Source organism: Dothidotthia symphoricarpi, assembly GCF_010015815.1.
Source record: "Dothidotthia symphoricarpi CBS 119687 unplaced genomic scaffold P153scaffold_25, whole genome shotgun sequence".
NCBI lineage: Eukaryota > Fungi > Ascomycota > Dothideomycetes > Pleosporales > Dothidotthiaceae > Dothidotthia > Dothidotthia symphoricarpi.
The window spans coordinates 223,028-241,420 of NW_022985032.1; the positions used below are offsets into that span (position 1 = coordinate 223,028).

Below are 18,393 nucleotides of genomic sequence, written 5' to 3' on the forward strand. Positions count from 1 at the left end.
TATTGGTAATTGTGTAAGACGGTGACTCCCTAATATTGCCCGCTTTGGTTTGTTGTCTCTTGATGATACATTTTACTGTTCGGCGTGCTGATGTTGTTTGAAAGCTGGAGTAGGTATTGAAGTTTAGTGTGTTTACGTTTGGTTAAGGCATATGAGAAAATGTGTCCCACAGAGTTAGTGAGTTTCTTAATAATTACCGTAGATGCTAAGAGGAGACAAACAGGAATAATTCGTGGTAATTAGCTCAAGCAAAATCCGCTCGTCATCCCGCGAGTGACCTAGCTCAATCCAACATACAAATACAACCCCGCAACAGAACAACACAGAAAGCGGTTTGGGATCTTCAAGGAATGGTGCTTATCGCCATGGGTACAATGTATGGTTTAACCACGCCGCTCACCCACCGGACGGTCTCGGGACAGTACGATTGAAAAGTACGGTTGGAGATCGGATGGAATACTAGATGTAGATTAGTCGTTTTTTCCGCCAACAACAGTTTCAATTAGAACGTTTAGTACTACTCAACCCATACAAATCGTTCACTACTCAACTGTTTAAGTTATCCCAATCATCGCAAATTCGTGTTGTTCTTGTTGTTCTCTCTCTAGAATGTCAAAATCGTCGCCCATCGTCATCCCCACCGTTAATCCACCCGATCTCGAGCTCAATAAGCCGCCCACGCGCGCCCCACATAGCTTGTTTGGTGTTGTTTCAGAAAGTGCGTTGACTGAATAATTTGTCACATTGCCATCTTTTCGTATCTCTACATATTATACAATATTATACAACTTCACATCAAGACTTCTATTCTATAGTTGTCGGTAAAAGATTTCTATTCTTTTTACAGGTCGGAAGTTCAAACACAGGTCGGAGCAATCAATTGATTTTTGTTGATTCTTGCAAGTCAGCGTTAAAAACATAGCGTTGAGTTGATTTTTAGAGGAGCAAAGGAAGATTTAGTAGTAATAGTCTATACAAACGATTCCTATCACGTGGATTCTTAAGATTACGTAGATGTTGCGCTAGTATTCAAAATAGAAGCCCATCCGAACCGTACTTTTCAATCGTACTGTCCCGAGACCGTCCGGCTCACCCACTGCGTAGAGGTATGTATACCCCACTCTCCCGTCCAATCAGTAACACTCACCGATATGCATGATTCATGATTTAGATGTAGGATTGCGATCTTGAGTCAGCTCAAGCGTTGAAAGGCAAGGAGTGTGTGTTTGGAAAAGCGGGGAGACCCGTACATGGCAATTTGTTATGCCGGGGTGGAATCTCGACGCCGTGCTGTTGGTGGGTTGGTGGTTGTGAGTGATGGTGATGGTGCGTGCGTAACAAACACTCACAACCCTTGCGTCGCTCCTGCCCGAATCCCCACATGAGATGGTTGGTTCTTGCAGGCGGGGCTACTTCCCATACCAGGTTAATATATGTGATCCTTCACGTCAAACGCAAACGCCGCGGAGAGAGCAAACAAGGATACACATCCTGCAAGACTCACAAGGATATATAGGCTCCGCCATCTCACTGCGACAACATCGCAAACACCCTCAATCTCACTTCCCATTGAACTACCTTCTTCACAGCAAACATGAGCAAGATCCTCCTCACAGGCGCAACCGGTTATGTCGGTGGCACAGTCCTCACACAGCTTCTCGCCGACCCCAAACTCACATCCCAGCCCATCTCCCTCCTCGTGCGGACCGAGACTCAAGCCGCAAAACTACGCAGTGTATATGGCGCCCGCGTGCATCCCATCCTCTGGAAAGGCCTTGAAGAAGACGAGAAAGTCATCGCCGACACCGCAGCACAGTACGACATCATCGTGAATGCCGGGTCCGGCTTCATCACCTCAGGCGCGAAAGCCCTTGTTGATGGACTCGCTCGCCGAGTACAGGCTGGCCTTCCCACGCCTTGGTTCCTCCATGTGTCCGGGTGCACGAATCTTGTGGATCCGTCGCAGAAGCCGCGGGAGTGGAACGATGAGAAAGACGGCGCGGCGATTTTCGAGTACATGGCCTCCTTGGATGCGAAGACGCCGTACTCGCAGCGCACGACTGAACTCACGGTGCTGGAGACTGCAGCACAACACGGTGTAGCGGCTGTCAGTCTGCAAGCACCGTGTATCTTTGGCGAGGGAACCGGGCAGTTCAATCGACAAGGCCTGGTGATTCCCCTGGCATTGATGTTTGTTGTGCAACATGGCTACGGCTTCAAATTGAACGAGACGGCAAATTTCGACTGGGTGCACATCGAGGATCTTGCAAGCTACTTTGTCCAGCTTGTTCGAACGATCCTCAGTCGCCCGGATCGCGGCGTAGGATTCATTCCTACTGGGAAAGAGGGTATCCTATTTCCGACTGTGGGCCGTACGCTGGTGACTGAAATCAACCAGAAAGCACTTGATGTTGCGTTTGCAGCTGGCGACCTACCGAGGGGAGACACGCCGCAACAGAAAGAAATCCGTTTGGCACCGGTTCAGGAGATCGCCGACAAAATAGGTGCTGGACGGGTCGACATCGCCACCCTTGCTTGGGGTGGCGAGAAGGCCGTGAGGGGTACGGTTGGACAGAAGCTGCTGGGATGGGAGCCGACGAGGCTGCAAGATGCGTGGGATCAGGACTTTGAGGACGAACTGAAGGCGCTCAAGGAGGGCAGGAGGATGGTAACTTTTGCAAGCTGTGTCGGAATGTCTGAAGCTCGTCCTTGATGTGAGATGGGTATGAGATGTCGGCACGACGTCCATGTATAGGTGACCCATGATATGATAGCAGTCTTTACGGAATGCATGCTGCATATAAGCAACGCTCTAAAAAATACACCCACTCTGAAGGAACAAGTACATGCCTAGTAAGGTAGCCACAAGTATGAGGTTCAAATCTCCATTGCATGACGCGTCTGTTGTGAGTGGATACAGTAGCCGGGGTAGACCATGAACACGGTCAATTGGGGTCGATCGGCTCTGCACAGTGTGCATGTCTGTCGTCCAAATGGATATATATCTAACTGACGTGCTGCAGGATTGGTTGATCACTTCTACACATTCCATATGCGGTACTGCACCTGAGGAGCGTGAACGTGTAAGAATGACTCATCGCGACTCATTCATATCTGCGCTGTGCAGAGGATATGGATATAACTCAATAGAAGAGGTGTTCCCAGGCGAGAGGCAGCCGTCCGGCATGGTGGTTGGAGTGGTGCGGCACGATATGGGAAACGTGAGTTGATTAGGCCGGCTCTATTCGGCCTAGCGTACCTTTAGCGTCGTTCTAGCCATCACAGAATAACACCGTACACCACCCCCAATCGACATCTTCGACCATTCACGAGAGCAAGGCAAATTGTGTATACGCCTCACATCTCAATCTCGGGCTTGAAGATTAGATGTAGCCTAAACGACATAAATATCATCGGCGGTTCAACCAGGCTGAGGCTGAGCCGGGGCTGTGCATGCACGATATATGCAATGGGTTGGAACTGATTGCTTATGATACCCGGCCCTTCCTTCATACCATTGTATAGAACTCAAAATCTTGTGTCATAACCACTTTCCCTAGAGACATCCCTCGAATGTCACTCCAGCAACAAGATGACAGGCTCTGTGAGTTCTGTGCCAACCTCAACCTGTCTGTGCAGTGTTTTCTCGGCTCCAGCATAACATCCCAAAATCATGGAGCCAGCTTCCATAGAATCATATTGCCCCGGTCCGATGTTATGCTAGGTCACTCTTGCTGTCCGTTCTGCCGCCTCCTTGTATCAGCACTCATCGAGAGTAACCCTGGAAACCTGGAAACTAGAGTACTTTTGGAAAATGGAGTTGTATGTGCTCTCGAATGGATCAAGGATGGACGCACTCTCAATGACTACACCATCGATACACGTTCAACACGACGTCTTCGGCTTTTCACTACCGACAACTCCCTTTCCGATGCACACCTAGTTCTCCTGAATCCAGGACTTTCTAATGCACAGTTTCTGGGAAGGAGAGTCGACCCGTCGATCGTGGATATGGAGAGAGTCAGTAGTTGGATCGATGCTTGTCGAGAGGGCCATGGGTTTGACTGTCAACCCTGTCAATCAACTCCCACCAAGGAGCTCTATCTAAGTTCCCATTTTAGGGCAATCGACGTTGATGCACAATACATCACCACAGATGTACAGGGACATTACGTTGCGCTGAGTTACGTTTGGGGAGGTAAAGCCGGGCATGCAACCACAAGTTCCAATGTTGATGACCTTTCACGCCCTGGAGGGCTTCAAAAGGTCTCCTCTCACGTCTCTTCAACGGTTAGAGACGCGATGGAACTGACCAGGCTTTTGGGTCACAAGTATTTGTGGGTTGATCGCTACTGTATAATTCAAGATTCTATAGACGATAAGAGGGAAACGATCGGCGTTATGGACGCCATTTACACTGGGGCAGTGTTGACCATCTGTGCTGCCAATGGCGATGCTGGATCTGGTATTCCTGGAATCATCAGGGACGACAGAAAATTCTCACAGACCATTGGAAACTACGACGACGACGTGCAATTGATGGTCTCCCAATCCGCCGAGTTCTACATCAACAGGAGCACATGGAACTCTCGGGCGTGGACATTCCAAGAGCGCCTATGCTCCAACAGATGTCTAATAATCGTGGATGGGCGTGTGTGTTTCCAGTGTCGACAGTCTGCGATGTGTGAAGACATCCACATGGAAAGCAACTCATCCTACGGGGGCGCTAATGGATGGTCTCTCGAGCTGAAAGACGTTCCAGGTCGACTGTTCTCTGAGAATCCTTTACGACAGTACACTAAAAGCGTGCAGCTCTACACAGAACGACGCCTGTCATTTGTTTACGATAAGTTGCCAGCTTTCTCAGCTATACAGAAATTATTAAGCGTCAATCTGAAATCAGACTTCGTAGTCGCTCTACCAACGTCTTATTTCGATTTTGCATTGCTTTGGACTCCAAAGACTTCACTGAGGAGGATTTCATCGTATCCATCTTGGTCCTGGTGTGGCTGGGAAAACGCAATCGAATATCGCTACGAAACGCTTGAAGGGGTGCTTATGAACCTTCATGAATGGCTCACTTCCCACACATGGATAATCTGGTATGTCCAAAGGGAGGGAAGGAGAGCTGAACTTGTTTGGAACGGAAATCATCAGGGGACTGCAGGTCGATGGCAAGGATATGAAAGAGGCTATCAATCCAACCCATATGGTCACTTCCAGACAGGAGATCCTCTACCGACGCAACCTCGGTCCGAACCAGTTCTCCATAGATTGGGCCTCAGTGGACCGCTCGACAAGTATCCGTCTGATATGACATTGTATCTTCGATTTTACACTCACTCTGCATTTTTCCGGCTTGATACACCTGCCGCTCGGGGCGACGAGGATACCGACACAGTCTCTGGCTTGTCTTGGTGCAGTCTTTCAGATGCGGAGGGAGACTGGTGTGGAACCGTTCTGCTTGAAAACGAATGGACGCAAGCCGGCGATGGGCCGTACGAATTTATCGCAATCTCTGAAGCAAGAGATTTCAGCACAGAAGAGCATGATAGCTGGAATTTCTACGTTCCCAGAGATCGTGTGGATTCGCAATGGGATTTGTACTATGTGTTACTCATCCAGACATTTCCCAATGGGATTTCGGAGAGAGTTGGTCTGGGGAAAGTGTTCAAGGATGCTTTTGAGAAGTCACTTCAGCCGGGTTACTCGTGGAAGGAGATATCGTTAGGGTAGATTGCGTTTTCCGCATGAATGATGAAATTGTTCGCCAAAGTTGACCTCATGAGGTAAAGGACAGTAAGGAAGGTTGTGATAAACGGATTCATTGCGATGTAGTGGAGGCAACCTCTTGTCGATTTCGCATATTGGGGAACATCTCAGAGTTTAATATTGAACCCCAATTCAAGAGGTGCCTAAACTTGGATTTACCAAAAACACTATCATTCCACGTGGTGGTACCAGTCTCGATCAGAACCATAGGTGCTTTGGAGTTATCCTTTCTTTCAGTAGTCGGCACCCATATCGGGCGTTCGCGATGCAAAATTCAACTACCAATCAAGAATCCAATCGTCAAAATACAGTACGGATGCGGGGGCTGTGCATCCTGCAAGGATGGGGCGCGGTCGTCCTTGCAAAGTCTAAATCCTGCACATGTACGGCGAGCTAAATAATCAGGAAAATTTATAGGTCCAACCTGGTTTGACGCCGTGGCTAGGTTCAATGCAGCTTTCTCTTGCAATCCCATGGTTGGCCATGATCTACAACCACTGGCTGTTACAGAAAATGCGCTCCCTCATTTACGTTTCCACAATCACCATTCTCGCTCGATATGCCAACGCGGACAAGGAGAATAATCTCGAAAGTCCCTTCGGACTTACTTTCAGTCCCACTACGATATTTGCTTCCAGACTCAACGCCTCCGGGTCTATCGAGATTACAAGGTATCCGGTCAGTCCTGAGTATCAGGTATATTATGAGGATGCAGTCTACACGCATGGGCTACAGGGTGATAAGACCCATGATGCCAAGAGTGTGGCATCCATGTTCGATCATATCATCTCTCTCGTCACAAAGAGCTTGAGTAGCCAGCTAGGACATAAGCCCGAATATTCAACCCTATTCCTTCCTTCAGTGTTCGATCGCGATACACTATACGCTGCCACTGAGGCAGTCTTTCCCGACGATTCATTGGAGCGACCCCTCAAGATTGGATTGACTCGAGAGGCCGCATGTTATGGATACGGGTTTTTCGAAGGTAAACACCTTGGGCTGCCACTCGAAGAATCTAATGACGACGGCCCTGAGTCCTTGATCGTGGTCCTGGAATACGAAGATGCTTATCTTTACGCCTGGTTTGTGCAAGTGGCTTTCGACTTCGGGACGTTCTACGTTAGCCAGCAAGAAATTTGCAAAGATTGTGGAGAGCGATTCCGTGATGTCAGTTCAAACTCCTATGTTCTCCGACTTTTGCATCATCTGACACGTATCACAGAGAATTGGCGCGCGAGCATATGAAGATCAGGTGGCCAAGTTCCTGGATGTCTTTATCAACAAGGCTTTGCTGGAGAAACACCGCGATGACATCCGTGCAATTGTTATTGTCGGCGAAGCTTCCGCACCAAGTATCTCTGAGCTTGGTATGATTGCAAAAATGGCGGTGGGGACAGAAGTAGTGAATGTTGTGACAGATATCGACCCAACAGAAGCAGTAGCACATGGCGCAGCCGTGTGGGCACGATTGACACAGCAGTTTCCGCAGAATTTCTTGTCCCAATGTACGGTCAACTTCCGACAGCATGATGAGTTGTAGTCTGTTACACGTAGAATAAATGTACATATTCGAAACGGCCTCCAGTCGTACGCTTCGGCAACTGAACAAGTTAGTATAGCCTTCATCTAGATGCTGAACTCACCTCAATCCTTTCTCAAGGCATACTGTTACAGTGACGATTTGATAATGGTCGGGGCATACTTATTCAGTCCTCAATGACTAATGCTACATCAGGTAACAGCAAGGACAATCGTTGATTTCGACCTTTGGCATATATCAAATGTATCTAGTTACCTAAAACCCGTCCGCTTTGTGTATCTGAAGCATTCAAGTAAGTAGTACGAAGGCTTGGCACATCTCTAGTCGATAGGTCTACCGTATGATCAAATCCGAGTAGGGGCAGCATACCCAATACAGATGTGCTCGGTCGTGTTTCCAGGGAATATGCTGGTCGTAATGGATTGATGGAGAGGGAAACTGTCAGGTTGGGTCCACGAATCAATTTTAACCGAGGTTAACTTGATACAAGCATGAAGCCGAGTTTCCTTTCGACGTCCCTGCAAGCCCGGCCAATGAGATGTGTCTTGATGCGGGTGAATCGATGATGTGCTTGCATGAAAGGCTGATTGGCATGCACATGTATGGTTTGAGTTTCCTAGGGTGGGTTTCTGCTGTGCTATTGTCGCGTCATCTTACCCTCCGAATGTCCAGTTATATTTCATCATGTGCATAGAACAGTCAGCCTTGGTGGGTCGGAATGATCATACCGTGATTCGCCTTGGTGACATGGTTACCCCCTATTTTATCCGAGGACTCTTACTGCACCAAATTAACGATGGCTTGCGGTGGCTGTCGAGACGAGAGGCCCACTGTTGGCTAACATCTGCAGGCACTTTGCCGCTAAACAATCCGGATACGACGATGACTGCTGTAACGCAGTTGTGCCAATCGGTAGGATTAAGGTCTGCGCAAATAGCCGCCCCAGCAAAGTATCACGATCATACTTCTAAGATAGAGCAATGTGAATGATATGACCATGCGCTGCTACGTTGGCGCTGGAAGATGGAATACGCGAACAGAGTACGTTTTGATGATCAGGCATCGACCTTCAGGATTCAATGATCTATAACACAGCAGGAACCCTAGGTCAACACTGTTCCTGAGACCACATCTATGATGTCGAACGCTGTGTGAAGTATGTTCGGAGGTAGGGTACCATGTGTTGCCATGTATTGGAGAACCATCCAGGGGCGCGAATATTAAAAGCGACTGTCAAAATTGAATGGCTCACGTGTAACGTTGGATTATCGGATGTTGATTTTAACGTTTGTTCCTCGGTTTCGATATGCCATATTGCTCAGCATCCCTTCTTCCTAGCACTGCGTCATACGGCGGATTGTTAGACGTGGTAACGAAAAATCGAGTTTTGTGCGTTCTGTGTTCATTGTTCTTCAAGCACCAAGCTAAATCAACATAGCCGTTGATACTTTCGCCGTAACGCTGGGTTCGCAAAGGGCCTTGACATTCTTTGTCTATCGACTGTATGGATGCACAGAGGACTTTGGTAACGAGTTCATGCGAAATGATGTTGTCGTCTGAGGTTGTATCGCACGAGATTATGGCACTTCGCCATGTCTCTTCGTCTTGGTAGGCTTGCGAGCGTATCACTATTCGCGCTGGGTTTTGAAGATTTGGCTCCCGCTAAAGTACGATCAGCACTGGCACATTACTATAATTATCAGAAATTTCAGACCTGTGTTCTAGATTGGAACAGACGTGAAAGGCTACAATAGGCCATGATGTGAGGAGGGGAATATCAACAGTTCCCACAGAAGCTGGATGAAGGGCGATAACAGTACAATCCGCCCGCCGCCCACGTATATAGGAACACGCTAGTTGCTAAGAAATGCAACGCACTGACCGCTAATGTCTGCAAAGCGATACGGTATCACACAAGCTAGGGGCCCTGGTCGTTGGAAGCTAAGATGTGCGTCTCCTGTCCCCGCACATCGTCGGCCCGACCCCTCAGGACTAGCCAAGAGATTGTTTCATCCTCAAACTCAGTTCTAGCTCTGGGACCTCACGAGTCTAGGCTTACTTACATGTCTATAATATTGCCTTACAATGAAAAACACCTTGTGATCGCGATGTAGCCTACGGTGGATTGATTTAAGGCAAATCAGGCTCACCTGCTCGAGGAGGCTTGACGCAGCCTGATGCAAGACCTCGCATGTCCTCTCAACTATTCGACGACGAGAGGATGGTGTACCACACAACAATCGTGTGCGTTGTTCCAACCCGAAGAACCTGAGACCTCTCATCTGACACATAAAGCCATAGCCTTTCTAGTACGCGACATGACCGATTGAATGTGCATTTCATCATCACGCCATACTGTTTTCCATAAAGATATAGAATGGCGTCTCACGATCCATTTCCTGACGTGGTTATAGGTTATCCTAAACTTGCCGCCAGGATTGAGATTCAGCCTGAAATCGCAATCTATCGAAGATTCGGTGCACTGAATGCTCAAAATTTACTTTATTTCCAAGCAGAGCTTTCTGATCTAGAGCAGGAGTTGAAGAAGCAACAGGTAGAAGATAGCAACAGTCAGGAGGGAAAGAGGTCATCATACGCGAAGAATTGGAGCTGGCTCCAAGAATCAGAACTTCAAGGCGACGAGAACGCTCGGCAAGTGCAACTCGTCTTGAGGATAAGAGAAACATTAAGGGAATACAGTACGTGATTGTTTGTACAGATCAGAACCATCGCTTATCTCATACAGACCATGCACTCATACAACAGTCCGTCATTCTCGACTACCCCGAGCCTGGAAGATGGGATCTCCATTATATCCAGGATTACCTGCAGAATCCAAGGATGGGAACGCTCGTGTTGGAGGGTGAGGACTCAACGATATGGGGTTCCATGCATAACCGAACCTCGCACAAGCCTGATCTCATCGCCCTGCATCCTCGCGCGAAAAAAGACCCGTTTTCCATGTGGGCAGCCAAAACAGCTATATCAAATCTCTTCTGTCTCGCTCGTTGCTTGAAACCCTCTGCAGTTCATGGTACAATTGGGTATGATGACAGCACAATCTATAGGATTACATATTGGATCACTAGCATTTTGGCTTCCCTGATTCCAATAGCATCCATCGTGGTACTGTACTGTGTTCAATCTATGCCAGCAAAACTCGGGATTATCGCTGCATTTAACGTTCTTGTCTCGGTCTGCTTGATGGGATTCGCTAATGCGAAGCGAGTAGAGGTCTTTGCCATCACGGCTGCGTATGTATGCAAACTCTCCTCTGTCTCAAAGACTGACATTCGTAGGTTCGCTGCAGTACAGGTCGTTTTTGTAGCGTCAGACAAAAGCAACCAGGCCTAGGGATCGAACGGTGCATGGCTGTTTCGAGTGTTCGAGTTTCTACAAGTCACATCCCGGATGCAAGGGTGTGGCTTACAGGCAGGAGAAACAACACGCCAACTCGGGTATCAACAGTTGGCTGCTCCCTGGTATGCGACTGGGGTAAGGGTGCACTGAGCGGAGACGACATGCGTGCTTCTTCCCTTATGCTAGATTTTCTGTGGAGCGTCGGTTGAATGATGGCAAATACGAGAAACAAAGCCAACGCGGTTCCCGGCGCGATCGATAACCCTGGCGCGTGGTACCAACCAATGGTTACACGTCTTGCGGCAAGTGTTTGTAATATGTATTAATCTGTTACCCCGCTCGACTCGCAGAAACCTTTCCTTCTTCTAAATTCCTTTCACATGTCAGCGAATATCGACCTAAGGGAAAGTGATAAATGAACAACTCATCATGATCGATGCATCTGTTGTTCTTATACCTATTTTCGATTATTTTTCTGGTAGTTGACCATGCTCTATCCATGAGAGTCGCGAAGTCCCTATGCGCCTTGCCAAACAAGGTCAAAATAGGAAACAAATCCAAGTTTAGGCGATTGTGCTGAAAAGTTAGTAGAAATCTATAGAAAAGCGTACGTCCGATCTCGAGGGATGAAACCCAAACAGAATGTGTGCGACGCCGCTGCCCAACTATGCTGCGCGAATTCCTGACAACGGACAAGAAATAAGAAGTTCTGCTGCGATAAGAACGCGTTACAACACAAGACATCTTATCATAAATATCGTACAACCCTTTGTCTCCCCAAGATATAATACGCGAAAACAGACTATATCTCATGACCTGGACCTCCGTATACGTGGGACAACAGTACAGCCGAAAAATATTCAAACCCCTCACGACTTTCGGTACCCAGATCTGCCCCTTGGCGGAACTGAAGTAAACGAGATCTGATCTGGGTAATGAATCAAGTTCAGGCTGAAGTGCGTTGGGTGTCATCGTGGAGGCGGTGCGGTGATGTGGCGGTTGATTAGGGGGGACTACGCGGCTTGTTTTGGAGCTGTCAATGTCAGTATTTCTGTGTCTCCGCGTTTTCGAGGTACTAACTTTCTGTTGTCTATACCGAAGTGACTCTTCCTTCGCCTTCTTCCGTCGTTCATCAGCGTCTTTCTGTTCTTGCGAGATAATATCGGCTGCGAAAGATTTGTCAGTCATCATCGAAAACGTTGGTATTCTCGACGTACCGTTCGATTCGTGAGACAGGCCCCTGAAAGCAGCAACCATGGGATTGCGAGACTCAAACAGGTGAAGTCTATCGATGGTCTTCGCGCCTACGATGAAGTCGAAATGATCTGACTGAACGATGTAGCAGTGTGACTCCTCGAAGCGCGACCGAAAATTAGGACTCCTTAAAGACTGCCGTCCAGTTTGAATGCTGGCAGGCGCCCATCGTGCATCTAGCTCGCCAATGCTCTCGATAATACCACCCAGTATGGTGGTCGCGAAAGGTATTCCAGCAGAGAATCTGAGCTGCGGATCGAGCTTGGTTGCGAAATCTGAAGAGACGATGTCTTCTTCGCACTGTGGGTCGAACAACACGACGCCATAGCGGATCTCTTCACGGCCATTGACCATAATGCTTATTGCCATTGTTTGTTTCCATTTGGGGCGACAACTTCGATTTCTCTCGTCTCGGTTTCGAGTCAAACATCTGCAAGCGCGCTCAAAAAGTTGACGTATCGAAATCTTAGAAGTGGCGCGATTGTAGGTGTCCGCATCGCGCGGTTGAAGAGACGCGTTGCGAGTGCGTTGCGAATCGGACTCGGCGCTACCACGAACATTCGCCGTTTGGACACCTGCTGCAACAACTTCATATTATTAATCGATAATCACCGAAGACCCCTCACAAGAGAAGCAACTTACTCGCCGTGACGGTATCATCTTTTGCAGTAGCTCTTCGTGTCATCGTCATTGTCACCAGCAAGTCAGTCGGACCGCCGACAAGATCGATAGCCGGTTAGGGTGCAATACTATAAAGAGACGACACCGGTGTAGTACTACTAAAGGATCGCTTCCGCTGATCGTAAGAAAGTTGGGGACGCGATACCGTGGAAGTTTATACAGCCAAGAGACAAGCCCTTGCGCTGTGATTAAGGAAGTCGACTGTAATGCGTTGATATCCTCTCTGAAGGCTGGCGGAAAGCAGTAGTTGTTTGGCAAACGAGTGGACACGCAAACTATGCGCTCAGAAAGGAGAGGTGTTGATGTGGGATGGTGAAGGTTGGAGGAGTAACGTCCGATCAATCCCGCCAAGGCTGCTCATCCGCGACGGCAACGGCAGCACATCACTAGGCTTAGCGAGGTTTCCATGGTCTTCGCGCCTCTAGCTCCCATTGTCGCTCAATCGCATCGAGACATCAAGACCTCCTTCCCGCATGATACATACCGAAGCCTGCATAGCGCAAAGAAACAAGAAACAAGATACAACACTTCAGCTCTCTTCGTAAGTTTCGCAAGAGGAGACTTGAGGGTGCCCGGCCTGCCGTTTCATCACGAAACGAATTCAATACCGTATATAATTGACGGTCCGACTCACAGCCCCGGGGATAGTGAGGCTCTGGATAACGCGGATGTTCTCGACTGGCTACAGCGAGGCTTGGCTGTGGGGAAATATTGGGCCTCTAAGCTCACTCAAGTTAGCACGCTCCCGGGGTCAGATCTGGGGTTCTATCGGTGTACGCGTTTCCAAGAAAAGAGCCAACGCACAAATCCACTCTATTGCACAAGCTTTCGAGACTACAGCTGACCTTGTAAGTTGCCGAAGGACGTCCGCAAGAAAGTTTGGCAGCCAATGCGTAGCGGACTCACGTTGCGTTCGCGCCACGGTGCCATTTACGCATTTCGTATTCGGTGTCAAGTCTGTTTATGAAGGTACGCGAGTGGTGTGGAGAAAGCTTCCTCACATTGCGTTACGAGTCTCAGAATTCCAGAGCAAGAAGTCCGAACGCATTTGCACGTGGCTATCGACCGGGTAGCGGCTTCGTCCCACCATCAAATTAAGTTTTCAGGGGCTTCATGCAGCTGACATTGCAACTTTTGTGATTGTCACCGGTTCTTTATGTGTATTGAATGGATCCCCCCATGGTTAGGCGTAATTATTTGATTATATTTGCTAATGATACAACATGTCATTTCACTATGGTAAGTTATGTAAGGCTCTCTTAATTGTTGACATCCCTCTTTGTTCGTGTTGCTCCTGCTGCTGCTGCTTCTTCACCTCAATAAGCTCCAGGTGTTCTCGTCCTTTGAGCTTTTGTCCCATCAAAAAAAATGACTCCTCTTTGAAACATGTAAAGTCTCGCCAGGGCTCTGGTGTTGAAGTTGAAGCTTTTCCCATAATACCTAGAATCTTGGGTATAAGCTGATGAAGGAGTCCACCCTTCCAACAAATGAAACCACTACTGGAGATGAAATGATAGTTAGCTGCTTCGTGCTACGAACGTATAACTAGGCCATAGCCAGTGATGCAAACGTCCAGGCAGGTATCTTCCAGGCAACAAAATTCAAGGCCTGATCGTCAAACACATGACCATGAAGACTTTTTCTCGGACTCGCAACTGTGATCTTAGACGATAAACGTTGCTATTTTGGAATCATGCCTCAGGTTTTGAGCCGCAGGTTGAGGACGATATCAGCGTTGCCATGGCGACTGCTTTCAATTATACATACTGAGGCGTATATGATTAGGAAAACGGTTGTTGTAGCATAAGAAGTTCTGGCAACATCAGCTTGACTCTGACCTATCAATCCTACAAGTGGACGTTGCAGACGCCGGCCCAGCATAGGATATCCTGATTCAAGCGTACCAACTCCTGCACAGTATATCAGCTCAAAAAACTACACTAGATATATAACCAGTCGATTTTATCGGTCTGGTTCATCTGAAACCTATGTAGCACATGGTATCGTTGGTGGGAGTCAAGCTGCATACCAGCCACCCTGTGATTGTTTCATGCACGGTTGAGTCTATGTCTTTGTCGCGTGTCTCCTGATAGCATTGTGACTTCAGCTTATACATGTGAAGATGCCCAAAGATAATCGGTCGAAGGTGGGCAATAGATGCTGATAGGTAGTCTTTATCTTTGCGATACCTGCTGCTTCATTGTTGAGATGCACGTCCTGGCGGTTCCAGTCGCCTAGAGGATTCGGGTCACAGTTCCGAAAAACACGTGCAAACATACTCAAAGTGCAGTAGAAAAAATGGTGATAATTGCGGGCATGCGACATGTGGATGTACCTGATCAGGTTGTTGTTGCGAGCAACCTCGGGTGAAATTGGGAGTAGCACTCGCTTAGTAACGCGTAGCTCAGGAAGGAACGCACGCGTCATTGCTTGTTGAAGGAAAGTACAACCCGCTCATGCCACTTGATCACTATGCCCAGCTCAACGCCGCAACTATATATGTGCCTCCTCCCATTGAACGACTACGGCTGAGCTGCTATACACTCGATTCGCCAACCGCCAAACCTGCATGATCCACCGCCGTCATGTTAGACCACACGATTCCTGGGTACATCTTCATACAGATCTGCATATACGGCTTGCGCGCCGTCACGCCACTCAGCATATTGTACGCCTCGTTTAGCATCGCCGAACCTCCGACCACAGCCTTTGGGCGCTTCCTCCTCACGTGGAGCATCATCGAGACGGCTTTCTGGCTGCTCGTCTTCCTGCCTCGCAAGCGCGCGCTCCAATCCTCTGCACACCATCCACCACCATTAGGCATAGAAGAGCGCAAGGCACTCTTCTGGAAGTGCTGGGACAATATCCCTCATCCTGAGTACTACCTGAGTCGATGGTTTTTGGGCGCGAGGATCGGCGACATCAAGAGGGAGAATGTAAGGGAGTTCTTTGAGTGGGCGCTCCTGAACCGGGAGACAGAGAGTGAGGATGAGAAGAAAAGGAGGATACAGTCTCATCCAGACGAAAGTCGAGACGAACAGGAGGAGCTAGATGGCTATGCGGACGGCATACAGACAATGCTTGGGGGGAAGCTTGAACCTGGGCGGGGTAGCGCAAAGAGCCTGAGATTGACAATCGACGAGGTCAGGATGCTGCACCGACCAGTTATATGGTATTTTGTAGGTTAACTTACCCCCTCTCCCAGCATCTTGCTAATAAGCTATAGGCCGTTCTCTTTGTTGATACTCTCACGGCGACGCGTCTACGCGTCAATGGCTTTATCCTCTACCGCACCAGCCTCAGCTCGTCGCTGTCCATGATTCCGCCCCGCATCGCAAGCCTTGCTACACGTCAGATCTCTTCTGCTCCAGACTTAAGCTATTGGTACCGTCCACATACCTCAAAAACGCGTCTTCCCATCCTCTTCATACATGGCATCGGAATTGGCTTGTACCCATACGTCAACTTCTTGAGCCAGATTAGCAAAGACGACATCCAATCGGCTGACGATGGAGAGGTCGGTGTCATCGCCTTGGAAATCATGCCCATCTGCTTTCACATCACAAAACCCATCCTTCGCAGCGCCGAGATCTGCCGTCAGGTCAACATTATCCTTGCTCAGCATGGGTTCGACAAAGTAGTTCTCGCGAGTCACTCTTATGGCTCCGTGGTCTCGACCCATCTTCTCAAGGATCCCACAACAGCCGCCAAAATTGGACCTATTGTTTTCATCGACCCAGTCACATTCCTCTTGCACCTCCCTGACGTAGCGTACAACTTCACTGCGCGAACTCCACGATATACAAACGAGCTGCAACTGTACTACTTTGCGTCGACAGACATGATGATCGCGCACACGCTCGCACGGCATTTCTTTTGGGCGCACAACATCCTCTGGAAAGAGGATCTTCACAACCGTCGCGTCACTGTAAGCTTGGGTGGAAGGGATCTGATTGTTGATACGGATACGATAGGAAAATACCTAAATAGTACAGATTTGAAGAGCGAGGACAAGAAATGGAAAACCAGTGAGTGGAAGGGCGACGGACTGGAGACGCTCTGGTGGCCGACGGCAGATCACTCGCAGGTTTTCGAGAGGAAGGAGGCGAAAGCGAAGTTAGTAAAAGTGCTGCTCGCATATACGGAGCGAACAGAGAAAGGGAGCGACGATGAAAAGATGGCTGGATAGTGCGCATATCGAAACCTATTTTTAGATGCCCAGAGATCTGTCGCATTACTTTTCACGATTGTTTCGCCAACTCGTCAGAGACGCCCATATGAGGAGGCATCGTTATAATGGTGGGGGTCCGACCGGCTCGTAGTGTGAGACGAGTGGACCACAGAGCCGGCCCCGCCATCACCGAGAAGACATACACAATAACTATAATAGTAATATAATAAACCTACTTTCAATGTTTCTTCCACGTATTACACCTTACAGTAGCATCCTGCCCCAGTACCCCCACCTCTTTCAACGATCAAGATGCCAAACGGAAACTGGATACTTGGCGACCTCTTCACAAAAGACTTTGGCCACCGCGGCAGCATTCAGAAACTATGGGAAATGCGATGGAAGATGCCATGCCAACGTGGCGTATATCCCTTCCACGATGGCAAGTTCGAGGACTTTGAGCCTATCTTCAACCATCTCATTGACAACAATATCAATGATCCGTACGATGACGCATACACCAATGCTTTCCTACCTACTGCGCAGAGATTAGCCAAAGAAGCGAAAGAGTTGGAAAGCACAGACAAGGACAAGGCAAAAACGCTGTATCTTCGTGCCAATGCAGTGTTCCGACTAGCTAGATTTCCATACATTGGCACAGAGCTAAAGAAGAAAGTCTTCGAGGAGCAGAAAGAAGCCTACTTCTATGGCACGAAACTTTGGGAGGTGCCAATTGAAGATATCGAGATACCACACAAGCACGCGGCCAACGGCGACGGCGACAATATCCCCTTGTACATACGCAAGCCCTCCGGTCCCGGTCCATTTCCCACTATACTCCTCATCACAGGTCTAGACGGCCACCGCCCGGACAACACAGAGCGTACACAAGAACACCTCGACCGCGGCTGGGCAACCGTGATTTGCGATATTCCCGGTACGACTGTAGACTGTCCTGCCAATAAGCGTGACCCGCTCTCTCCTGATCGTTTATTCACATCCATTCTCGAGTGGATCGCAGAAACGTCCTACTTAGACAACAAAAAGGTCATCGCCTGGGGTTTGTCTGCAGGAGGATACTACGCCATCCGCCTCGCACATACGCACAAAGCCCAGTTACTAGGCAGCGTCGGCCACGGCGCGGGATCACACCACTACATCGGCCGCGAATGGCTCGAGCAAATCGACAAACACGAGTATCCCTTTGGACTGGAAGAAGCGTATATACAGAAATACGGATATAAGGACTTCGAAGAGATGAAAACTCGTTGTCAGGACGAATTTAGCTTGGTGAGTGGAAAGGGCGAGGGAGTTGCTGTTGTTGGTATGGGTATGAGAAGTTGCAGGTTGTTGCTTGTTAACGGCGAGTTGGATGGCTGTATGCCTATCGAGGATAGCACGTTGTTGAGCGAGTATGGGACGTCGAAGGAGATTAGGGTTGTCAAGGGTAGAGCACATATGGGATACCCAGAAGCAAATGGGATTGTGTATCCGTGGTTGGAGGAAGTTATGGCGTAGAAAGTAGAGACGGGGTTACTGGGTCACTGTACCATAAAAGATTATCTTTGCTCAATCTAGGACGTTTGTCATAATGTACACACCAGTGGAACGTCAT

General features: G+C 48.6%; 8 protein-coding genes across 8 annotated transcripts; 6 read left to right on the forward strand and 2 right to left on the reverse strand.

Moving 5' to 3' along the window:
• The first annotated feature begins 1,515 nt into the window (after positions 1-1,515).
• P153DRAFT_371236 (NAD(P)-binding protein) lies at positions 1,516-2,775 on the forward strand. The gene has a single exon (XM_033669219.1). The coding sequence runs from the start codon at positions 1,595-1,597 to the stop codon at positions 2,711-2,713; it is 1,119 nt and encodes a 372-aa protein (XP_033518308.1). The 5' UTR covers positions 1,516-1,594; the 3' UTR covers positions 2,714-2,775.
• A 548-nt stretch (positions 2,776-3,323) lies between these two features.
• Positions 3,324-5,952, forward strand: P153DRAFT_371237 (HET-domain-containing protein). Its single transcript, XM_033669220.1, has one exon. It carries the CDS (start codon positions 3,574-3,576, stop codon positions 5,734-5,736), a length of 2,163 nt encoding a protein of 720 aa, XP_033518309.1. The 5' UTR covers positions 3,324-3,573; the 3' UTR covers positions 5,737-5,952.
• Positions 5,953-6,285: 333 nt separating this feature from the next.
• On the forward strand, positions 6,286-7,312 carry P153DRAFT_303421 (uncharacterized protein; the record flags this gene model as incomplete). The annotated part of the gene is made up of 2 exons (XM_033664514.1): positions 6,286-6,939; positions 7,034-7,312. 2 exons carry the CDS (start codon positions 6,286-6,288, stop codon positions 7,310-7,312), a joined length of 933 nt encoding a protein of 310 aa, XP_033518310.1.
• Positions 7,313-8,447: 1,135 nt separating this feature from the next.
• P153DRAFT_141031 (uncharacterized protein) lies at positions 8,448-9,235 on the reverse strand. Its single transcript, XM_033662108.1, has 2 exons — positions 9,027-9,235; positions 8,448-8,974 (listed from the first exon to the last, which is right to left on the reverse strand). Exons 1-2 carry the CDS (start codon positions 9,069-9,071, stop codon positions 8,594-8,596), a joined length of 426 nt encoding a protein of 141 aa, XP_033518311.1. The 5' UTR covers positions 9,072-9,235; the 3' UTR covers positions 8,448-8,593.
• Positions 9,236-9,689: 454 nt separating this feature from the next.
• On the forward strand, positions 9,690-10,666 carry P153DRAFT_303310 (uncharacterized protein; the record flags this gene model as incomplete). The annotated part of the gene is made up of 2 exons (XM_033664506.1): positions 9,690-10,011; positions 10,059-10,666. 2 exons carry the CDS (start codon positions 9,690-9,692, stop codon positions 10,664-10,666), a joined length of 930 nt encoding a protein of 309 aa, XP_033518312.1.
• A 577-nt stretch (positions 10,667-11,243) lies between these two features.
• P153DRAFT_371240 (uncharacterized protein) lies at positions 11,244-12,506 on the reverse strand. The gene is made up of 3 exons (XM_033669221.1): positions 11,890-12,506; positions 11,753-11,838; positions 11,244-11,705 (listed from the first exon to the last, which is right to left on the reverse strand). The coding sequence occupies exons 1-3, from the start codon at positions 12,293-12,295 to the stop codon at positions 11,676-11,678; spliced, it is 522 nt and encodes a 173-aa protein (XP_033518313.1). The 5' UTR covers positions 12,296-12,506; the 3' UTR covers positions 11,244-11,675.
• Positions 12,507-15,192: 2,686 nt separating this feature from the next.
• On the forward strand, positions 15,193-16,796 carry P153DRAFT_303194 (uncharacterized protein; the record flags this gene model as incomplete). The annotated part of the gene is made up of 2 exons (XM_033664494.1): positions 15,193-15,786; positions 15,834-16,796. The coding sequence occupies 2 exons, from the start codon at positions 15,193-15,195 to the stop codon at positions 16,794-16,796; spliced, it is 1,557 nt and encodes a 518-aa protein (XP_033518314.1).
• Positions 16,797-17,090: 294 nt separating this feature from the next.
• On the forward strand, positions 17,091-18,296 carry P153DRAFT_361558 (pigment biosynthesis protein Ayg1; the record flags this gene model as incomplete). The annotated part of the gene is made up of 1 exon (XM_033666993.1): positions 17,091-18,296. The coding sequence occupies one exon, from the start codon at positions 17,091-17,093 to the stop codon at positions 18,294-18,296; it is 1,206 nt and encodes a 401-aa protein (XP_033518315.1).
• Between the last annotated feature and the right edge of the window lie 97 nt (positions 18,297-18,393).

Excerpts from the sequence above, each read along its gene's own strand:
- P153DRAFT_371237 (XM_033669220.1), top strand. The coding sequence starts at position 3,574 with ATGTCACTCCAGCAACAAGATGACAGGCTCTGTGAGTTCTGTGCCAAC.
- P153DRAFT_371240 (XM_033669221.1), bottom strand. The coding sequence starts at position 12,295 with ATGGCAATAAGCATTATGGTCAATGGCCGTGAAGAGATCCGCTATGGC. Across the intron at positions 11,839-11,889 it reads CCTGTCTCACGAATCGAACG|CCGATATTATCTCGCAAGAA; the intron begins GTACGTCGAGAA and ends AATCTTTCGCAG. Across the intron at positions 11,706-11,752 it reads TTCGGTATAGACAACAGAAA|CTCCAAAACAAGCCGCGTAG; the intron begins GTTAGTACCTCG and ends TGACATTGACAG.
- P153DRAFT_371236 (XM_033669219.1), top strand. The coding sequence starts at position 1,595 with ATGAGCAAGATCCTCCTCACAGGCGCAACCGGTTATGTCGGTGGCACA.
- P153DRAFT_141031 (XM_033662108.1), bottom strand. The coding sequence starts at position 9,071 with ATGGCCTATTGTAGCCTTTCACGTCTGTTCCAATCTAGAACACAG. Across the intron at positions 8,975-9,026 it reads TGTTCCAATCTAGAACACAG|CGGGAGCCAAATCTTCAAAA; the intron begins GTCTGAAATTTC and ends ATCGTACTTTAG.